At 40.2% G+C, this 21,381-nt stretch overlaps 1 protein-coding gene across 1 annotated transcript in view; it reads right to left on the reverse strand.

Moving 5' to 3' along the window:
• The window catches only part of LOC122810773 (adhesion G protein-coupled receptor E1-like), a 139,843-nt gene that overhangs the window by 93,119 nt on the left and 25,343 nt on the right, over nt 1-21,381 (reverse strand). Inside the window, exon 3 of the mRNA XM_044082334.1 lies at nt 11,153-11,305. Coding sequence (XP_043938269.1) covers nt 11,153-11,305 — 153 coding nt within the window. The remainder of the gene's footprint in view (nt 1-11,152; nt 11,306-21,381) is intronic.

The raw sequence follows: 21,381 nt of genomic DNA on the forward strand, positions 1-21,381 counted from the left end.
AAGTTAAGGCTTCTGCATGTAAAATAATTGTGACCTGGATTCTGATCATAATCAAGTTGTTATACAGTGAAGATATGGATGGCAAGAAATTCAGAACAAGAACAGAGTGAAGGGCAGATCAGGAATGGAATATTCACATCCAAGTTGAGTACTTAGAATAACTGATTTGTGAAAAGAAAGGACTGATCATATTTATGTGTATATGACATAGAGCTGTAGTTCATCCAATAAAACAGAAAAGTGTGTAGGAGTTAGGAGTGCAAAATGCATTACAGCTTTGAAAGCTGTAGAAAACTTAGTGCTGCTGCACAGACAGCCAGTGGCAGAATGTAAATAACAATGGCTTTGAACGTTGTTAGATACTTCACTCTGCCACACTTTTGAATTGTATTTGTGTTATGTGACAACATGCTGCATTTTCCTGGTTATAATACTGCCAGTAAAAACATAATGAAAACTCCAGCGAAGCTAGAACTTCCACTGAGTGACCTCTCAAACCTTTTGTATCTGAGGCACATGGGATATATGCAAATGATCCTTATGAACATCAGGTGTTTCAGCTAATTGGTGAGTCTGAATGCCCATGACTTGTTTTGTTGTTTTACTGGACAATTTCATAGGTTCATAGGTTCATAGGTTCGTACTAGGCTATCTGCCCTAAGGCATTTATAAGCCTAGCCAGAGTGTATGTGGCTTACACCACCCCTTAGGATGAGAATACTACGCCCTTTTAGGGTTTAGTTTACTATGCCTCTGTCTAGTAGTGACACAGAGATGACCCCCGGGGTAAACCTACGATCTCCCATCCATTCGTCGAGATTTCTCTTGAATAGAGTCAGTGAGGGGCTCTGCCTAACATGGACTGGGATTCTGTTCCAGAGTGTAGGGAGCCTCTGGGTTATGAATCTGTCCCTCCAGCACATCCTATTTATTTCTGTGTTGAGGTTTAAGTCACTTGTTCTCGTGGCTCTGATGGATTTGGATTTTCTGAGGTGGAGCATGTCCATTAATTCAGGATTGGACATGGCCTTGTACGTCAGGCACAGATCACCTCTGAGTAGGTGGTATGCGACTGAATAGAGCTGGAGTTTTTCAGTCGCGTGGCATATGACATATGTTTAAGACCCTTTATCCTCTTGGTGAGGAACTTTTGGGGTCTTTCCAACTGCTGCAGGTGTCGGGTGAGATACATCCCAAATGGGGCATTGTACTCAATCATTGGCCTGATAAGAGAAGAGTACAGGGGCACAATGACCTCTCTTGATCTAGATGTGAAACCCTTCATGATAAGGTGGGCAATATAGAAGGTCTTCCTAACCACTTTGGCAATGTGAGTGTCAAATGAGAGGTTACTGTCAACCTGGGTCCCTAAGTCCCTGATTACCTCTTCCGTGTAATGGATTACCGCCTATGTGGTAATTTGTCGGTACCTTGTTTTTCCCAAAGGGTATGACTATACTTTTTTGGCGTTCAGCTTAAGGCCATGGCTCTGGCACCAATTATCCGTTTCTATGAGGCCTCTCTGAAGGATGTTTGTGTCCACTGGAGTATCAATTATGGCACCCAGTTTGCAGTCATCTGCGAACTTTGTCAGCCACAATCCTCCTATGTTTGCCTGTACCTCGGAAAATAAATGCCGAACAAGAGGGGTCCCAGGACTGAGCCCTGTGGGACACCGCTTGTGACTGGCTTAGAGTCTGACATAGCTCCAGCAACTCTGACCCTGTGGGTTCTGTCCTTGAGCCAGTTTGCAACCCATCTTGTGACATATGGGTTTACATTTAAGCTGGTGAGTTTGTCTATGATGCCCGAGTGGGGTATTGTGTCAAAGGCTTTGCAAGGTCAAGGTAGGCTGTGTGAACTGCCTTACCCTCATCAATGGCCTTAGTGACTGTTTCAAAAAAGTCGACCAAGTTCAAAAGGCAGGATCTGCCCTTGACAAAGCCAAATTGGGTCGGATCCAATGTCTGTAGGTCCCCAATGTCTTTGTTTATGAGTTCCATAATGATCCTCTCCATAGCTTTGCAGACCAGGCTCGTCAAGCTTATGGGGCGGTAATTCCAGGGTCCGTAGAAGCACCGCCTTTGTGAAGTGGGACCACTGTTGCCGTCGCCACTCTTTGGATGCGTATCCTGTAGTAAGGCTAAGATTAAACAGCAGCCTTATGTGTGGGTTTAGTTCCTCTTGGAGTTCATGTAGCACACAGCCCGGGACACCATCCAGTCCCATTGATGCTGTGATTTTAGCTTTAGAGAGGGCGGCTCTCACCTGGGCATCTGAGATGTTAGGGAGGCTACACTCTGCTGGGATAGTTAGTTCTCCTTTTGGGGGGGGGAGGAGAAATTTGCACTGAACCTGTCTGCCAGAATGTTGGCAATGTCAGTGGGTTCGGTGTATTTTGTGTCATTTTGGACTAACTCTGAGCATATCTGGGAGTTTCCACCCAGGTTTCTAACATAGCTAAAGAAGGCCTTGTGATTGTCTTTTGTGTCTTTTGCGATTTTTCTCTCAAAGTTGGCCTTGGATGATTTTATGAGTGATCGTAGTTTTTTGCTAGTACTGATCAGAGACGCCTTCCCTTTTAGGGATTTTGCTCTGTCATGTAGTAGCTTCCTCCTCCTGTTGTAAAGTTTGTTTATGGTTGGGGTCCACCAGACCGGGTGCCTGCCTTTGGGGGAATGGGTCTTGGTTTTATTTGGGATTGCATGATCCATGCATTCTTGAAGGTGCCCATAAAAGGCATTTGCAAAGGATTCAGCAGTGTGGGTTGTGGTTTCCACTGGCCCAGGGGCCTGAAGTTTGCTTTTGAGAAGTTCTTCACTGTGGTCTTTTGTGCAGGGGGTGGGGGCGGGATGTGGATTTCCAGTGAGATTAATTTATGGTCTGATCTTACCAAAGAGGGATATACTTCCGGTGTGGAGCATTTTGTCCCCATGTTTGTGATGATCAGGTCTAGTATATTGTCTCCTCTTGTGGGAATGGTGACTAGTTGTTCCATTGCATTTGAGTTTATGAATTCTAGGAATCTTTGGGCTAGGGTGTTGGGGCTTGAGTAATGTTCCCAGTCTATGTTTGGGTAGTTGAAGTCTCCCAAAATGATGGTATTTGGAGAGACATTCATACTCTCCAGTGTCTTCAGGAAGGCTGTGTGGGGTTCCTGAGTTTGAGAGGGTGGTCTGTAGCATGCTACAAACTGTAAGGCAGTTTTGCCTATGGTTAGTTGCACCTGGATAGTCTCCGATGCTTCGTGCGTTGCCACTAACCTGGAGGTGTGGGTATCTTTGATGAAAATGGATACTCCCCTCCTTTTGTGGTTCGGTCCAAGTTTTGGGGCGGAAAGCATGATATGAGGTAAAACCTGATAGTGCTGGGGTGCTCTCAGGAGCCTTGAACCAGGTTTCATTCACCGCACAGACATCAATGTTCTCCATACTGAGGAGGGCTTCGAGGGCGTGCATCTTGAGGTTTAGACTTCTGGCATTGAGCAGCATTACCCTTAGTTTTTTTCCACTTGTGTTTTCTAGGGAGGTAGGTTTGTCATTTGAGCCTTGCCTAAAAAAGGCACTATGGGGTGGCAAGAGCCTTGGCCAATATCCAGAAGCCCAGGGGTGACAGGTGCAAGCCATCCCTTGCGAAGCAGCGTGGCTTGTCAAGTATGTCATCCCAAGCAGACAGACATTGGATCCCCTTAGAATGACACCAGTAATTAAGCCAATTGTTAAAACTGATCATTTTGTCTTTGTACTGTGGCATCATTCTTGGTGAGGGTAAGATGCTGCTCAGGGTCAGGGTCATACCGGCCTGGGCTACATAATCAGAGAGCTCCTCTATGTCTCTTTTCATGTAGTCCAGGGAGTGCGTCTCAGGTCATTCACACCGGCATGTACAATGACTGAGTCATATTTGTACTTGCTGTGGAGTGACCTGAGTGCTTGTGTTATGTGGCGGATTCTAGCTCCCGACAGGCAGCTTACTGTGACCTTTCCTTGTTCAGTCTGGTGGCGGGGCGTCAGTGTGTCTGACTATGGAGTCACCTATTACAAGTGTGTCTGGCATGTTGTTTGGCCTTAAGGGCTGTGACTGTTTAGCACACTGACTTTGTGAACTATGTGTTGCATGTGCTATGTCTTGAGGTGGTGGTTGCTTGGGTGTCTGCTTTGGAGGCCTCTGTTGTTTTGGTAGATTTTTAATCAGCGCCTCCAAGTATGTTTTTGTGTGTTTATGTGTTTGGTTTGCTGTTGTGATAGTTCTATGTGAGACTGGGTTTGTGGTGTGCGTGGTTACCTTCTCCTCCTGACTGGTCTTGCCAGTACTGAATTGAGAGAGCTCAGCCTCCAGTTTGGCTACATAGTTGCATCTCTCGCATATATTTGCATTTGTTGGGAGGAGGAGAGGGTTGTCTGTGTACATGAGGCAATTGTAACATTGCCTCAAGATTCCCAGATTCACCAGCTGAACAGGAGAGGCGCCAGCAACTGACCCTTGACATGCTAGAAATAGTGAAAAGATTGCTGTGTAACTGAGTCAGAAAGGACCTATAGGGAGATGTGTACTCAACAGAATTTAGGTGAATGAAGTACTTTCTTTTGTTTAAGAGTGCTTTGCCTGTATAAAAATGCTTTAGGAGCAAGTGCTGAGCTTTTCAGATAGAGTATAGGCTGTTTAGATTGCAAGTAGAACAGTTCTAAGGGAAAAATTGAACAGCAGACTTGGTGGAGCCAGAAAAAGTTTAACCAAGTTTAACCTTGTTTAACCGGCGCTGCGCTATGCGCACAACCGCACAAAGCCATGCAAAGGCGGATTTTAAGCAGTGAACTACAAAAGAGCTAGGAATGGTCCCAAACAACCAATTACTACAGCTTCTTGTGCTGAGGTCACTTCCCCCAAGGACAGATAGGCTGCTCAAGGCTCCCCACTCCCACTGGTGAGCAAAGAAACTTCCTTCTATCCAAGTAAGGTAATGGACAACACAGGAACTACACCACAGCCCAGAATACAGCAATGCCTGTATACTGGTCTAAACTAGTTGAGAAAAGCGGGAAAACAAGGATTATTTTTTTGTTTTTTTTTTTGTAGAAATACACAGAATATGCAGAGACACTGATAAATTAGTTACACAGGCTAGCACACTTTAGTGGGCAGCCTCCACAGTTAAATTAAACAAACAAACAAGCAAACTTTTGATTAAATTCGACTAAATGTAACTTTAAGTGCAGATTTAAAAATAAATGCATTAATCAGAAAAAAAACAGTTCAGGCTAGTTTAAAGTAAGCAACAGAAGCTATTTCCAGTGAAAAAAAGCAAATATACTTAAATCCAGAAGGTAGTCGCTTTTTCGAGTTCCTTGCTGCTAGGACCACTCTGTAAACCCACGTGGAGCTTGTCTGAGCAGTATAGCCAGAAAAAAATGCCCAGAGGCGGATTTTAAGCAGTAAACTACAAAAGAGCTAGGAATGGTCCCAAACAACCAATTACTACAGCTTCTTGTGCTGAGGTCACTTCCCCAAGGACAGGTAGGCTGCTCAAGGCTCCCCACTCCCACTGGTGAGCAAAGAAACTTCCTTCTATCCAAGTAAGGTAATGGACAACACAGGAACTACACCACAGCCCAGAATACAGCAATGCCTGTATACTGGTCTAAACTAGTTGAGAAGGACGGGAAAACAAGGATTATTTTTTTGTTTTTTTTTGTTTTTTTTTTGTAGAAATACACAGAAAATGCAGAGACAGTGATAAATTAGTTACACAGGCTAGCACACTTTAGTGGGCAGCCTCCACAGTTAAATTAAACAAACAAACAAGCAAACTTTCGATTAAATTCGACTAAATGTAACTTTAAGTGCAGATTTAAAAATAAATGCAGTAATCAGAAAAAACAGTTCAGGCTAGTTTAAAGTAAGCAACAGAAGCTATTTCCAGTGAAAAAAAGCAAATATACTTAAATCCAGAAGGTAGTCACTTTTTTGAGTTCCTTGCTGCTAGGACCACTCTGTAAACCCACGTGGAGCTTGTCTGAGCAGTATAGCCAGAAAAAAAACACCCAGAGGTGGATTTTAAGCAGTGAACTACAAAAGAGCTAGGAATGGTCCCAAACAACCAATTACTACAGCTTCTTGTGCTGAGGTCACTTCCCCCAAGGACAGGTAGGCTGTTCAAGGCTCCCCACTCCCACTGGTGAGCAAAGAAACTTCCTTCTATCCAAGTAAGGTAATGGACAACACAGGAACTACACCACAGCCCAGAATACAGCAATGCCTGTATACTGGTCTAAACTAGTTGAGAAAGGCGGGAAAACAAGGATTATTTTTTTGTTTTTTTTTTTGTAGAAATACACAGAAAATGCAGAGACAGTGATAAATTAGTTACACAGGCTAGCACACTTTAGTGGGCAGCCTCCACAGTTAAATTAAACAAACAAACAAGCAAACTTTTGATTAAATTCGACTAAATGTAACTTTAAGTGCAGATTTAAAAATAAATGCAGTAATCAGAAAAAAAAAACAGTTCAGGCTAGTTTAAAGTAAGCAACAGAAGCTATTTCCAGTGGAAAAAAAGCAAATATACTTAAATCGAGAAGGTAGTCGCTTTTTCGAGTTTCTTGCTGCTAGGACCACTCTGTAAACCCATGTGGAGCTTGTCTGAGCAGTATAGCCGAATAAGGCCAATAAAACCAAATCCCACTAGCTGCGGATATGCGTATTTCAGCATTGTTATGACCTCGTTAGCACAGCACAAGCAGAGTTTTTGCTAAGCATTTATTTGCATATATCCCATGTGCCTCTGATACAAGAGGTATGGGAGGTCACTCAGTTGAAGTTCTAGCTTCGCTGGAGTTTTGATTTTGTTTTTCTGATTGTTTTTTTTTCAGTGGCCTTCTCACTCATTGTTTTAGTTTGTTGTTTGGGATATTTTTGCATTGACCCTAATGATAATGGACATTAGCTGGGTATAACAGCCCTGTGTTTCTAATGCTTAGTCAAACATTCTGCTTGTGCTGTGTTGATGAGGTTATAAAAAGGCTGAAATATACATATTCACAGTTAGTGGGGTTTGGCTTTATTGGCCTGAAATTGTCCAGTAAAATAATGAAACAAGTCATGAGCATTCAGACTTGCCAATTAGCTGAAACACCTGATGTTCATAAGGAGCATTTGCATATATCCCATGTGCCTCTGATACAAGAGGTTTGGGAGGCCATTCAGTGGAAGTTCTAACTATGCTGGAGTTTTCATTTTTTTTTTTTCTCATTGTTTTTTCAGTGACATTTTCACTCATTGTTTTAGTTGGTTATAATACTGAGAAAATGCTATGGACACTGTTATATGTTGTCTGCTGTTAGGGCTCTAGCAAGACTGAAGCTTAACAGTACCATGAGATGCTTAACAAAATGTAGGTTAAGCACTGTTGTTATGTCAGAAATGTGTTTAATAAAGTTGTCATTTTTATGAATATGGAATATAATCACAGTTATCTAAGTACTACAAGACATTTAAGGCTGTTAACTGGGCAGTGAAATATCATTGTAAACTCAGTCATGTGTTTTGTTAAATGTAATACACTGCACTATTTCCATCTGCATTTGCATACTGTAGTGATATTTAAATCTTAGTTTTTTGTCTTTATCAACAGAAGTCAGAATAGTAAATTACTTTATGCAATTTACTGTAACAAATTAATATATACTGAAACATCAGATATCATAACAATTGACCACAAAACCCATTGAAACTAAACTATGCTTGCAGACTTGCCTTAATTAATCAGCAGTCATTCTAAAATGCATAGAGACTGCAATTAACAAATGACACATGCACACAATTTGACATCATGTATACTCAAACAGTCTCACACACACACGCACATGTGCACACACACACACACACACACACACACACACACACACACACACACACAACAACTATCTAATACATTTCCACACTAAAGCAGCATGTTTTGCTGGCGGGGAAACCCTGTTTTCTCTGATCACAAACTGGGTTGTGCTCATAGATGCCTACAACTTTAACTATACCAACTCCAGCATTAGATGGCAACAAGGAAAGGACACATTTTCAGTTCCTTCTGATCTGTGATAGGTTGATCTATGCATTCAGTCAACTTGGACACAAATCAACAAATGCAATTAGCAGAATGGCACACACACACACACACGCATGCATAAGCACACATACACATACTCATATACACACACAAATAACTGCATGTACTGCATTTATCTGGTGCCATTATAATGAGAAACAAACATGAGTGAGGGCTTGGAGACAAGAACGGTCTGAGATTTTAACATATGAATATGCAAAACACCAGTGCCTGGTACAGGGGAATAACATATTTGTGACTACTTTTGGCTGCAACATCAATGAGATGAAGGACATATTTTATAGGTTTTGGCCAAATGTAACAGCAGATATTTTATTTTTTACTACAGCAGTACCTGATAAATGCAACTTTTTATAGGGATGGGAAGAACATTGGACAGCAACTTTGTGGGTATAAAATCCATTCAGATACAAGTCCAGTCAGTAGTTTAATGACACTAAGTAATTAAGATGTTTCCCATGGGGAAATTGTAACTTTTGTACTCATGTGTTTGAAACAAAACATTTATATCTAAAAATATATACAAAACAATTGAAAAAAGTGAATGGATTACTTATAACATATTTGTGCAGTGCTTTTCGTGTAGGTGATACACCTTGTCTTTTCAATGAATCTCATTAGATTTTAAGTGATTTGATGTATTTACATTATCTTAGTGCTCTAATTAGGCATGAACAGTAGCATCCAGTGGCTATAGTTAGTTTTGTGGATATTGATAGTTATTATGGGTCTATATCATATAGTCGAAGCTTTATGTCAGTGGTGCACAACATCCGGCCTCAGTGCCAAATCTGGCCCACGATGCAACACCATCCGGCCTCCAGAGAGTCACCAAAAATTTCTAAAAAAAGTAAATAAATGCTATGCCTTACTTCAGTCGCACAAATTTTCTAGCACGTACCTACTTACCTAATTGACAGCAGTTGCGCACACTTCTAATTTTAAATGCGGAAGTAACTATTTTTTGTTGTTTATAACTTGCGATCAGTAAACAGTAGTAACTTTCTGCAAGAGTCTGTAATACATCATGACTGCAAGCCAGAATAAAGTTAAATGCAAAGTTGATGTAGAAAATAGGCAATTTCATGACTGCTGTCTTAAGTAAAATGCCAGTCACCTGTACCTATTGTTAACTCCTAACAACTTACAATGTTTTGAGGTGGCCCGTAGATGCATTAAGAATTCATGTAGTGGCCATCCCCACAAAAAGATTGTGCATCACTGCTTTAGGTAATCGAATACCTAAAGCTCGACACTTAAACAGCGAAAGCTGTAAACCATGAAATGCCACTTCCGCAAATTTTTTCATAGGGAAAGAATTTGTTTTGTTGTTATCGGGAATCTGCCCTCTTCTCCACTGTAGAGCATGTTGTGAATCTAGCCTGGTTTTTCATATAGGTTTTTTCTATGGAATAAATATTATGGTCTGCTGGTGTCAACATGTGGTCAGTTTTCCTGCTGTAACTGTCTTTCATTTATATGCTCTCATCTACAGTACATGACAATATTTCACCGGTCATCTTTGCCATTGTTCATTCCTGCAATCCATCTATATGTTCCTATTCAATGCACACACTTCCCCTGAGTCTTTACTTTAAAATGCAATCCATGTACCCTTACAGATCATTTACAAAACTTACATAAAATACATGGACTGGGATTCTACATTTATCTGCAGTGTATGCAATGTCCTGTACTGTGCTTGGAACATGTACATCAATATATGATAGAACCTCATAATCTCTGAGGCAATCCATGCAATCATGCTATGCTAGTTTCCTGTATTGTAATGTACTTCACTATCCATGTTGCTTTACATGGTTTCCTGGCCAAAACTCTTTTACCAGCCACAGAACCATGCTTGTTTATGATTCAAAGCGTTGCATGGCATGAATATGTAATTAGCGCTGCTGCTCACTGTGCAAAAATGTAAGTTCTATGTGGTCTTTGTGCAAAGCCTACACAGAGTTTATTGAATTCCAGGAATTATCCTGACTCTCTGACATAGAAGGATAAATCCATAACTGTGACTCAAGTGTATTGAATCTGATTAACAGCCTGGGGGTGGAAGGGTGGCAATGGTTACTGTTGGCGCACCCATCCATAAGGTCCAGTTGAGTTATAACCACCATGCAAGTATAGGTTTCTACAAGATTTAAAGCAGGAAGAACTGGATACATGAATTTGATGTTGCTTAGCCCAGTAACTGAAGCCTTCATAAGTGTATGTGTAATGGCATTCCCTCTTTACTGACCTCCTTAGGCTATTAGTTCAGATGGTCTGGGAAAGGGTTTGGCTGCAGAAAGGCTGATGGCCCATGAAGAGACACTGCACAAACAGCCTTTATACTTGTTTATATTATGACTCCCGTAGGCCAACACTCAAAAGAGTAAGTGGCAGCATATCACAAAGAGTAAACATATGGGCTTAGACTCATTGTAGGGGGATTGGTGACCCTCCAAAAAAACCTTTACAATTTGAAAACTAATTAAAAAAAAGAATAAACAAGTCTTGCAAAAAAAAAAATATGTATTGCATACATGTCTAATGTTAAACAGACACTACTTTTTTATTATTAACATTACTCTTGACAATGTAAATTGTACTACTAAGGGATGAGGATAAACACTGCACAATATTTTCCAAAAATCATGTCAGATTCACCATTATGATAAAACGGCAGCATTCATGGGCAAGTAATTAATTTGATATCTGATTCTCTACTTGATTTAGCTCTTATCTGACTGAATCACAGAATTCAGCTTTTATTTATAAATGTGACGTCCATCTGACTCTTACTAATACCTACAGCTAATAAAACAAATAATCCGGGATAGTTTAGCAGAAACATGTAGTGGTGTAACTTTCCAACACATTGAATTAATCTAGCAGTAGTTTGCCTCTTCAAGTTAGTCCCCAAAACTTCCTACATCTCAATTACGAAAAACAGACATATTACTAGAAAACTATATCTGCATGATGCATATAACATTTCTAACTAAAATCTCTGCTATTAAACACAAACTTGCTTACCATCACAACCAACATTGCTTCCGTTGGTGGACAGATGAGAGATGGTCCTAGTTGTGAATCCCGGTGGGCAGGTACAGCTATAGCTTCCTATTGCATTGTTACAGATGGAGTGATCACCACAGATATCCTTATCCCGCTGGCACTCATCAATATCTGCATTTCACACAGCAAATAATCATATTAATTATATAGAAATATATGTCACTAGTACAGCTGTCAAACACATGATGACTTGCAATTTTCTCATTAATCAACATTAAAAGTGGACAATAACTGCATCACTGACTCCTTCATGTGAAGAACTTGTTTGCATTAAAGTATGACTAAGAAGCATTCCCTTACTTTAAAGCCATAAAAAAGTATATGTAATTTTATTTCTAGAGAACTTGTTTTCTGGATAATATCACAGATAGTCTTAAAACTAAACCCTGTGATACAATAAAATCCTAACTACTCATTCTAACTGTCCAGTGCAGGTCATTCAATGAGTGCAATGATAAGAAAACATAATCTAAAGACAAGTATGGCAGCAATGAGACAGATCAAATACTAGTGCGATCAGAGCTGAACACACTAGTAATCTCCTTAAAGTCCCTTGCATCGAGTTTGCAAAGGCATGCTCTGTATAAACACATGCACACTTTTGGCACCCATGTCCTCCCCCATCACACACACACACACACACACACACACACACACACACACACACACACACACACACACACACACACACACACACACACACACACACACACACACACACACCTATTGATAAACACATTCATTCATACAGTCATGCCTCTAAAGACATGCACACACATATATTTACACAGATACACACACTAACAAAACTTCCACTCCCATATCTTCTCTCAACTTACTTGCACCACAAATACTTCCACAGGAATGAGTGGCTGACTGTGATGTCACCACCATTATTTTTTCCTTCTAGAAAACAATATTTTCCTGATCAGATTGGAAGCCACATACATTTCCAGGAATACACATGACTGATTAGCAATAGTCAATCCCCCTGGTAGACAATAGCATGCAGCTTTAACAGAGAGACCACTGTCATCACAGAGGCATCTATGTGGGGAAAAACTCAATGTTAGATCAGTCTGTGAATTGGAAAGACTTAACCCAATGTGTAAATCTTCAGAGTTAAGGCTTCTGCATGTAAAAGAATTGTGACCTGGATTCTGATCATAGTCAAGTTATTATACAGTGAAGATATGGATGCCAAAAATTTCAGAACAAGAACAGATTGAACTGCAGATGAAGAATGGAATATTCACATCCACATTGAGTACTTAGAATAACTGCTTTGTGAAAAGAAAGTACTGATCATATTTATGTGTATATGACATAGAGCTGTAGTTCCTCCAATATACTACTACATACAGAAAAAAGTGTAGGAGTGCAAAATGCATTACAGCTTTGAAAGCTGTAGAAAACTTAGTGCTGCTGCACAGACAGCCAGTGTCAGAATCTAAATGACAATGGCTTTGAAAGCTGTTAGATACTTCACTCTGCCACACTTTTGTTATTGTATTTGTATTCTTTATGTGACAACATGATGTAATTTCCTGGTTATAATACTGCCAGTAAAAACATAATGAAAACTCCAGTGAAGCTAGAACGTCCACTGAGTGACCTCCGGAACCTCTTGTATCTGAGGCACATGGGATATATGCAAATGATCCTTATGAACTTCAGGAGTTTCAGCTAAATGGCGAGTCTGAATACCCATGACTTGTTTCGTCATTTTACTGGACAATTTCAGGCCAATAAAGCCAAATCCCACTAGCTGTGGCTATGCATATTGCAGTGCTGTTATGACCTCTTTAGCACAGCACAAGCAGAGTGTTTGAATAAGCATTTATTTGCATATATCCCATGTGGCTCTGATACAAGAGGTTTGGCAGGTCACTTAGTGGAATTTCTAGCATCGCTGGAATTTTGATTTTGTATTTCTGATTATTTTTTCAGTGACCTTCTCACTCATTGTTTTAGTTTGTTGTTTGGGATATTTTTGCAGTGACCCTAATGATAATGGACATTAGCTGGGTATAACAGCCCTGTGTTTCTAATGCTTAGTCAAACACTCTGCTTGGGCTGTGCTAATGAGGTTATGACAAGGTTGAAATATGCACATCAACAGTTAATGGGGTTTGGCTTTATTGGCCTGAAATTGTCCAGTAAAATGATAAAACAAGTTGTGGGCATTCAGACTCGCCAATTAGCTGAAACACCTGATGTTCATAAGGATCATTTGCATATATCCCATGTGCCTCTGATACAAGAGGTTTGGGAGGTCACTCAGTGGAATTTCCACCTTCGCTGGAGTTTTCATTCTGTGTTTACTGTTTGTTTTTTAGTGACATTTTCACTCATTCTTTTAGTTGGTTATAATACTGCAAAAATGCTATGGACACTGTTGTACATTGTCTGCTGTTAGGGCTCTAGCAAGGGACTAAAGCTTAACAGTACCATGAGATGCTTAACAAAATGTAGGTTAAGCACTGTTATGTCAGAAATGTGTTTAATAAAGTTGTCATTTTTATGAATATGGAGTATAATCACAGTTATCTAAGTACTACAAGACATTTAAGGCTGTTAACTGGGCAGTGGTATATCATTGCAAACTCAGTCATGTGTTTTGTTAAATGTAATACACTGCACTATTTCCATCTGCATTTGCATACTGTAGTGATATTTAAATCTTAGGTTTTTGCCTTTATCAACAGAAGTCAAAATAGTAAATTACTTTATGCAATTTACTGTAACAAATTAATATATACTGAAACATCACATATCATAACAATTGACCACAAAACCCATTGAAACTCAACTATGCTTGCAGACTTGCCTTAATTAATCAGCAGTCATTCTAAAATGCATACACACTGCAATTAACAAATGACACATGCACACAATTTGACATCATATATACTCAAACCGTCACATCCATCACCATGCGCGCGCGCACACACACACACACACACACACACACACACACACACACAGATACACAACAACTATATAATACATTTCAACACTAAAGCAGCATGTTTTGCTGGTGGGGAAACCCAGTTTTCTCTGATCACAGACTGTGTTGTGATCTTAGATGCCTACAACTTTAAATATATTAACTCCAGCATTAGATGGCAACAAGGAAACAACAAATTTTCAGTTCCTTCTGATCTGTGATAGGTTGAGCTCTGTATTCAGTCAACTGGGACACAGTTCAACAAATGCAATTAGCAGAATGGCACCCACACACACACACACACACACACACACACACACACACACACACACACACACACACACACACATGCATAAGCATGCATACATACACATATTCATATACCCACACAAATAACTGCATGTACTGCATTTATCATGTACCATTATAATAAAAAACAAACATTAGTGTGGGCTTGGAGACAGGAAAGGTCTGATATTTTAACATATGAATATGCAAAACACCAGTGCATGGTACAGAGAAATAACATCTTCAGTTTGTGACTACGTTTGGCTGCAACATCAATGAGATGAAGGACATATTTTATAGGTTTTGGCCCAATGTAACAGCAGACATTTTATTTTTTACTACAGCAGTACCTGATTGTTAGAAAAATATGTATTAATATGTGTGTATTAGTGCTTTTTAGAAACCCAAAAGGGTTAATACATTTATTCTGCTATATGTTGAACAAATCTATGTTAATGGCAAATGCTTTCTGACCTTGTATTTCTGTCAGCACAGCTAAAATTTTGTTTATGTCTTAGGAAATGTACTGAGAAGCAGATGATTTTCTGCTTGGTTAGGAAAATAATGAATAGAACAATACTGCTTTCTATAATGTTATTAAACTTAGACAATTAGCCCTGTCTGTGTTATGAGAACATACACAGCTGCAGGAAGGATAGATAAAGTAGAACAAAAAACGCTTGAAGAATATGAACTATAATCTGTGGTTGCTTTGTGCTCTAATGAGTAGAGTACCTTGAAATGTAACACAGCACTGTAGAAATAATTGCAACTAGCTGCTGGTCTCCAAGGCCATGTTATTTTTCCAAAGTTTTCTCATGGATCTAGAAATGTTATGTCATGTCAGCAGAAAATCATGAACAAACAGCTGCTATGAAACAATATTGTAAACTTGTGATTTACTACGTCAGCTTCAGTAGGCAATGTCTTGTAAGAATAGTATATGAATGGCTTCACTTCCTGATTTAGTTAGACAAACTCTGTATTTTTGCATGCATGTTTTTGTCTCCTTGCCGCAAGAATTAAAGTGCCTTAACCTGAACCTTACATGTATTGGTCTTTGAAGTTTTTCCTTTGACAGATTGGTCCTTCGGACTGGAGATCTCCACTCTGACCAGATCAGACAGGCCAGGTGGCTTGAAACAGTACGGGGAAGAAACCACATCGGTTCTACTTATTTGAAAAGACCTTTGACTGAATTGTCGTCCAAAAGAGGCCAGCCACTGTTCTGATCTGCGACTGAAGGGCGGGTTTACCTTGAACCAGATGATCAATCATGGAGGCTCAGGTAAGGTGAGATTTACCTTTTTCTGTTTTAGATCAGGGACTTGATGTGCATTGTCTGTCAGGGGATTTGTCTTGAACAAGTCAGGGACAGGAAGATTGCAGTCTTGTCATAGATCAGGGAAACAGAATAGGTAGGCAGTTATTCTAGATAGACTGTAAAAAAGAGAAATCGTGGTACCACGTAAAAGCAAGAAGGGTTACGTAACATTTCAAAGGTTAAAATAAAATGGGAAATAAGTGCACGAAAAGATCCCAAACTTCGCCGTTAACTGAAGATGCGAAATTTATGCAATTACAACGTGCCGATAATGTTAAATACTACTCAAAATGGGTTAATAAGTATGAATTTGATGGTAAATTAGAAAAATCCTCGCTCATTAAACTTATCAAACAGCTTAAAACTGATTCCAGAGGTCGGATAAAAAAGCAACGTCAATTAGGAATTCCTCAGGCACACAGGTGGATTAAGGAAGCAAACCGTAGAGAACAAAAGAGTAATGATTCGAAAGCAATGTTTTTAGATAAAGAGGATAATAACTTGGTAATAGCATTGCCCCCCCGCCCACTCCACTTCCCTTACCAGAATACGAAGCAAGCGGGCAAGCTGGTCCACCCCCATGATATCCAGCTATTCATGCAAAAGCAAAACCGTTTGTTAGAGATCCCGTCGAGACCAGGTCTCAAACACGGGCAGGAAACTCAAAAGGGGACATTGAGTTGTATCAAATAAATAGAAATTCGCAACATTTAAGTGAGGAAGAAATGTGCCCACTAATAAAAGTACCAAATCCTCAGGCAGGACAAGAAGGACAGGACCCAACTCTCCTAGTATACAGACCATGGACACCGGAAGATATCCGGAAAGCCACTGAGGGAATTCCCCATCCAAAAGTTAATTTTAGAAAATTTTTTGAAGACCTACAAGGCATGAGGTTAAGTTATAACTTGAACAGAGAGGAAGTAAAAAAAAGAAGTCAGACAAATTGTGGGACCAGACTAGCACATGATCAGTGGCAACTGGAATCCCCGTGATGCAGAACACAGACCCCTCCCACACAGTAGTGCAGAACTAGACAACAGAGTGAAAGGTCTTACAGACCGAATCTCTGAGAAATGGAAACCTAGGGCAGACTATACTTGCATTAATCAATGCATCCAACAAGAAGGTTAAATTGTTGACAGATATTATGCTAGATTATTAGAGTGTTTTAATAACCATTGTGGAATGCAGGTACCTGAAGATCAAACACGATTCCCCGTATGAGCAGCAGTTAAAGAATGCATTTTTAAAAGGCAGTATTTTGCCTATAAGCAGCTTCATTACAAAGCATATGGTGCATCATTGTACAAGTAGACTACAGTCACTACTTGAATATGCTAGACATGCCGAAAGGCATTTTAACAGTAACAAGAAAAAGAAAGCCCAAGTATTTTCTGTAGAAGATGGAGCAGAAGTTTATGTAGTACAGTCCGGGAAAAAGGGCAAGAGAAATGCCCAGGGAAATAAACAGTCTGATCAACGATCAGAGGACTTTGAAGGGCAAAAGAAAAGGGGGGGAGTGCTTTAAATATGGTAAGAAGGGACACCTAGCAAGGGATTGCAAGAAAAATAAGAAGGCAACTCCGGAAGATAAGGAGGGTGAGGACTGACTATATGATAGCCAGGAATCACTAGAAAAGAATAGTCAAGAAAAGAGAAATGCAAATGTGATAGAGGGAGTAGAGGATGTCACAGGAGAAATAGAGGAAGTGCATGAAGCCACAGATAGTGAAGAAAATGAAATTTTAGACTTAGCTTTATTGAGCTTGGAGCTCTATTTAGCAGACTCAAAACCAGAAGTTACACTCCTGGAAAGGGAGGGAAGTCACATTCTTGTGTGACTCAGAGGCCTCACGGACCCTGATACACCCCTCCAAACTACCAGAGAATTCAGAGTCACCTGATTACATATTAGTGAAAGCAGCTAATGGACAGCTGTATCGGGAGCCCCTCTCCCATAACATTGCAATAACTGTTCCTGTTTCAGGGTTAACCCAGAAAAGCAAAATTGTTGTTTCTGCAAAATGCCCAGTAAACCTTTTTGGCAGAGACCTTATGCAGCTATTTGGCATAGCAGTAGTTCCAACTATGCAGGGTATGGAAGCACAGCGACAAATTGATACTTTTGCAGTGCGATCGGAGGGTGAAACATTTTATTGGTACAGCCAGGACTTAGTTACGACTGGTCCAGGGGCAGTAACCGAAGAGCCGATGAACGTAGCCATCAGCAAGTTCCCCTCCCTTGACACTGACAAACAACAATTGTTGCACTGTACTCTGTATTATTGTAACACACCAGGACCTGACAAGGAATATGAACAAGAGTTATTTAGAAACCGTGCAAACAGATTAGTATTGCGTAATATGTACTGGGATATGGAAGGGAACAGTGTAGTTAGCTGTTCATTACCCCAGGAATTCTTTGCACTTTATAAATCTAATCGATTACCACATGTAAGCTTAACTAAGGACAAAAATGTGAAATGGGCAGACTTAGGAGAAAAAGTCACGAGGTGGGAAAAACAAACAGAGCTAGAACTGTCAGAACAGGGAGTACAAAAGCAGAAGTTAAATTGGATAACACAGACACACCCAGCTGTACACTTGCAGTCAAGCGAGGACAGCTGATTAGCACTCTTATCAGAAGAGGAAGAAGATGCCTTACAAGGCATACCAGAAACTCTCTGGTCAACAGGCAAATCAGATGTAGGACTTATTCGTACAGCGGGACCAGTTACTATTACGCTAAAGTCAGCATTTAGACCACAAAAGAGACAGTATGCCTTGAGAAAAGATGCAGAGGTAGGAATCAAACCTATTATAGCAGCTTTACTTAAGGAAGGAGTACTGGTGGAATCACCTGATTCACCATGTAACACACCTTTATTTCCTGTTAAAAAAGCAAACGGAGAATGGCGTATGGTTCAATATTTACAAGCTGTAAATGATGCAGTAATACCAAGGGCACCTACGGTGCCAGATCCACACACCCTGTTGAATGATTTGAAACCTCAGCAGAAATATTTTTCTGTGGTAGATATCAGCAATGCGTTCTTTTCGATACCAATACACCCTGACAGCCAACATTGGTTTGCATTCACATTTCAGGGGAAAAGGTATACATACACGCGACTACCACAGGGATATTTTGAAAGCCCAACAATATTCTCACAAGAGATGGCAAGCAACTTGACAGGATTTACCCCACCAAGAGGCAGTCAGATTTTACTTTATGTTGATGACATCCTGCTGGCAGCCCCCACCCAGCAAGATTGTAAGGAAGATACTGTAGCATTGTTACAATTTTTAGCTAATCAGGGACATAAAGTAAATAAAAACAAATTGCAGCTTTTGAAAAAGCAAGTCAGATACCTAGGATATGTAATATCCAAAGAGGGCAGAACATTAGATGAGGACAGAAAAATTGCGATTTTACAAGCACCGAAACCCACTACCAAGAAGGAAATGATGTCCTTCCTGGGTACGGCCAACTTTTGTTGGAGCTGGATCCCAAACTATGCTTTGGAATCTGCACCGCTGACCAACTTGATATACAAGAAGCCTATGGCAGCACAGGATTTATTACAATGGACAGCAGAGGCAGAATCTGCTTTCTGCAAATTGAAACAATTGATAGCATCCTCATTAGTTTTAGGATTACCAAACTATCATAAACGTTTTTTCCAAACTGTAGATTAAAGCAAGGTTATATGACATCAGTGCTAATGCAACAGCATGGGGACAAACAACACCCCATTGCTTACTATTCATCACATTTGGACCCAGTGGCGTGGTCATTGCCCCACTGTGTACAAGCAGTAGTCGCAGCTGCAATGGCAGTACAGGCTTTGGCCTCAGTAGTGTTGTTCCACCCTCTCACATTGAGAGTGCCTCATGCAGTTGCAATTATTTTACTGCAAGAAAAAGTAGCATATTTTTCTCCTGCTAGGCATCTTTCCTGTATGACTATACTGCTGAGCCAACCTCATATGACAATTGAATGATGTACAACTTTGAATCCATCTACTTTGCTTCCAACTCCTGCAGATGGCATACCGCACAGCTGCCTGTAGGAGATTGAGCAAAAGACACTGCCTAGAAGAGATCTAATGGATGTTCCCTTGGATGATGCCGAGGTGACATATTATGTGGACGGCTCATGCAAAAGGGGTCCACAGGACAGAACCTAGTAGGATATGCAGTAGTTTCTGATACTGAGATTATAGAAGCAAAATCTTTACCACACAATTTATCTGCACAGGCAGCAGAACTGATTGCCTTGACATGGGCATGTACCTTAGCAAAGGGTAAATGTGTAAACATTTTTACTGACAGCTAGTATGCTTTCTCTACTGAACATGTTTTTGCACAACAGTGGAAAAATCAAGGAATGATAACATCTACTGGCAAACCAATCAATCATGCGCACTTTATTTTAGATCTTTTAGAATCTATTCAGTTACCTCAGAAAGTAGCTATTTGTAAATGCATAGCTCATACCAAGCAACAGGATAGAATTTCAAAAGGTAATGCAAGGGCTGATACAGCTGCAAAGCAGGCAGCTTCAGAAGCATTTCTTTTGAATGAGGAATTACAACCTTCTGAGATTTTAGACTTAGAAATGTTGAAAACAATGCAGGCACTTACTACGCAGGTTGAGAAACAAAGATGGATTAAACGAGGAGCAATTCTCAAAGAAGGGCTGTACATCTCCAAAGAGGGAAAACTGATATTGCCATCTAACTTGTTTAGATATGCAGCTTTGTTGAGCCATGGGCAATGCCATGTCTCAACAGGGGGATGGTACAGTTAGTGAACTGAGTGTTCACAACATATGGATTCATAAACTATACTAAAAATTTTTGTTTGTCATGTCACGCTTGTAATAAACATCATGCACAAGGGGCATTGAAGCCCAAGCAGGGGAGTTTCCCTGCACCACCATATCCATTCCATACTATCTGTATGGATTTCATAGAACTGAACAAATGCAAAAATAAGAAGTATTGTCTTCTCATTGTAGATATGTTTTCCAAATGAGTGGAAGCTTTTCCGACTAAAAATCCAGATGCAGCTACTGTTGCGAAAGTCCTTGTTAAAGAAATTATTCCTAGATTTGGCATACTGGAAAAGATCTACAGTGACAATGGCACACATTTTGTGAACCAAACCATACAACAACTGAGTAAGTTTTTCAGAATTTCTTTGAAAAATCATTGTGAATATCACCCACAATCTGCAAGATTGGTAGAGAGGTACAATGGGACATTGAAAACTAAGTTAAGGAAACTTATCGAAGAGACACAGAAACTGGGTGTACTGTCTGCCCCTGGCACTGTTGAGCATAAGAACTGTTCCGAATGCAAAAGGATTGACTACTTTTGAGACGTTATTTGGGAGGGCATATTATATACCTCAGTGGAAACCTCTCATGCCTGCAGACCAGGAAGCCGACTGTACACTTTCTGAGTATATGAGGAGAATGTTGAATTCTAAACACCTTTTGCAGTTTAATTCTGTTCCAGATAAGGAACAAACCAGACCATCGGAAGCAGCAGTAGTCCCAGGCATGTAGGTCTGGGTGAAAGTCATTAAGAAGAAAAATTGGATGTCACTGAAGTG

This window comes from Protopterus annectens, chromosome 9.part0 (genome assembly GCF_019279795.1).
Source record: "Protopterus annectens isolate FY-2018-M chromosome 9.part0, PAN1.0, whole genome shotgun sequence".
NCBI lineage: Eukaryota > Metazoa > Chordata > Ceratodontiformes > Protopteridae > Protopterus > Protopterus annectens.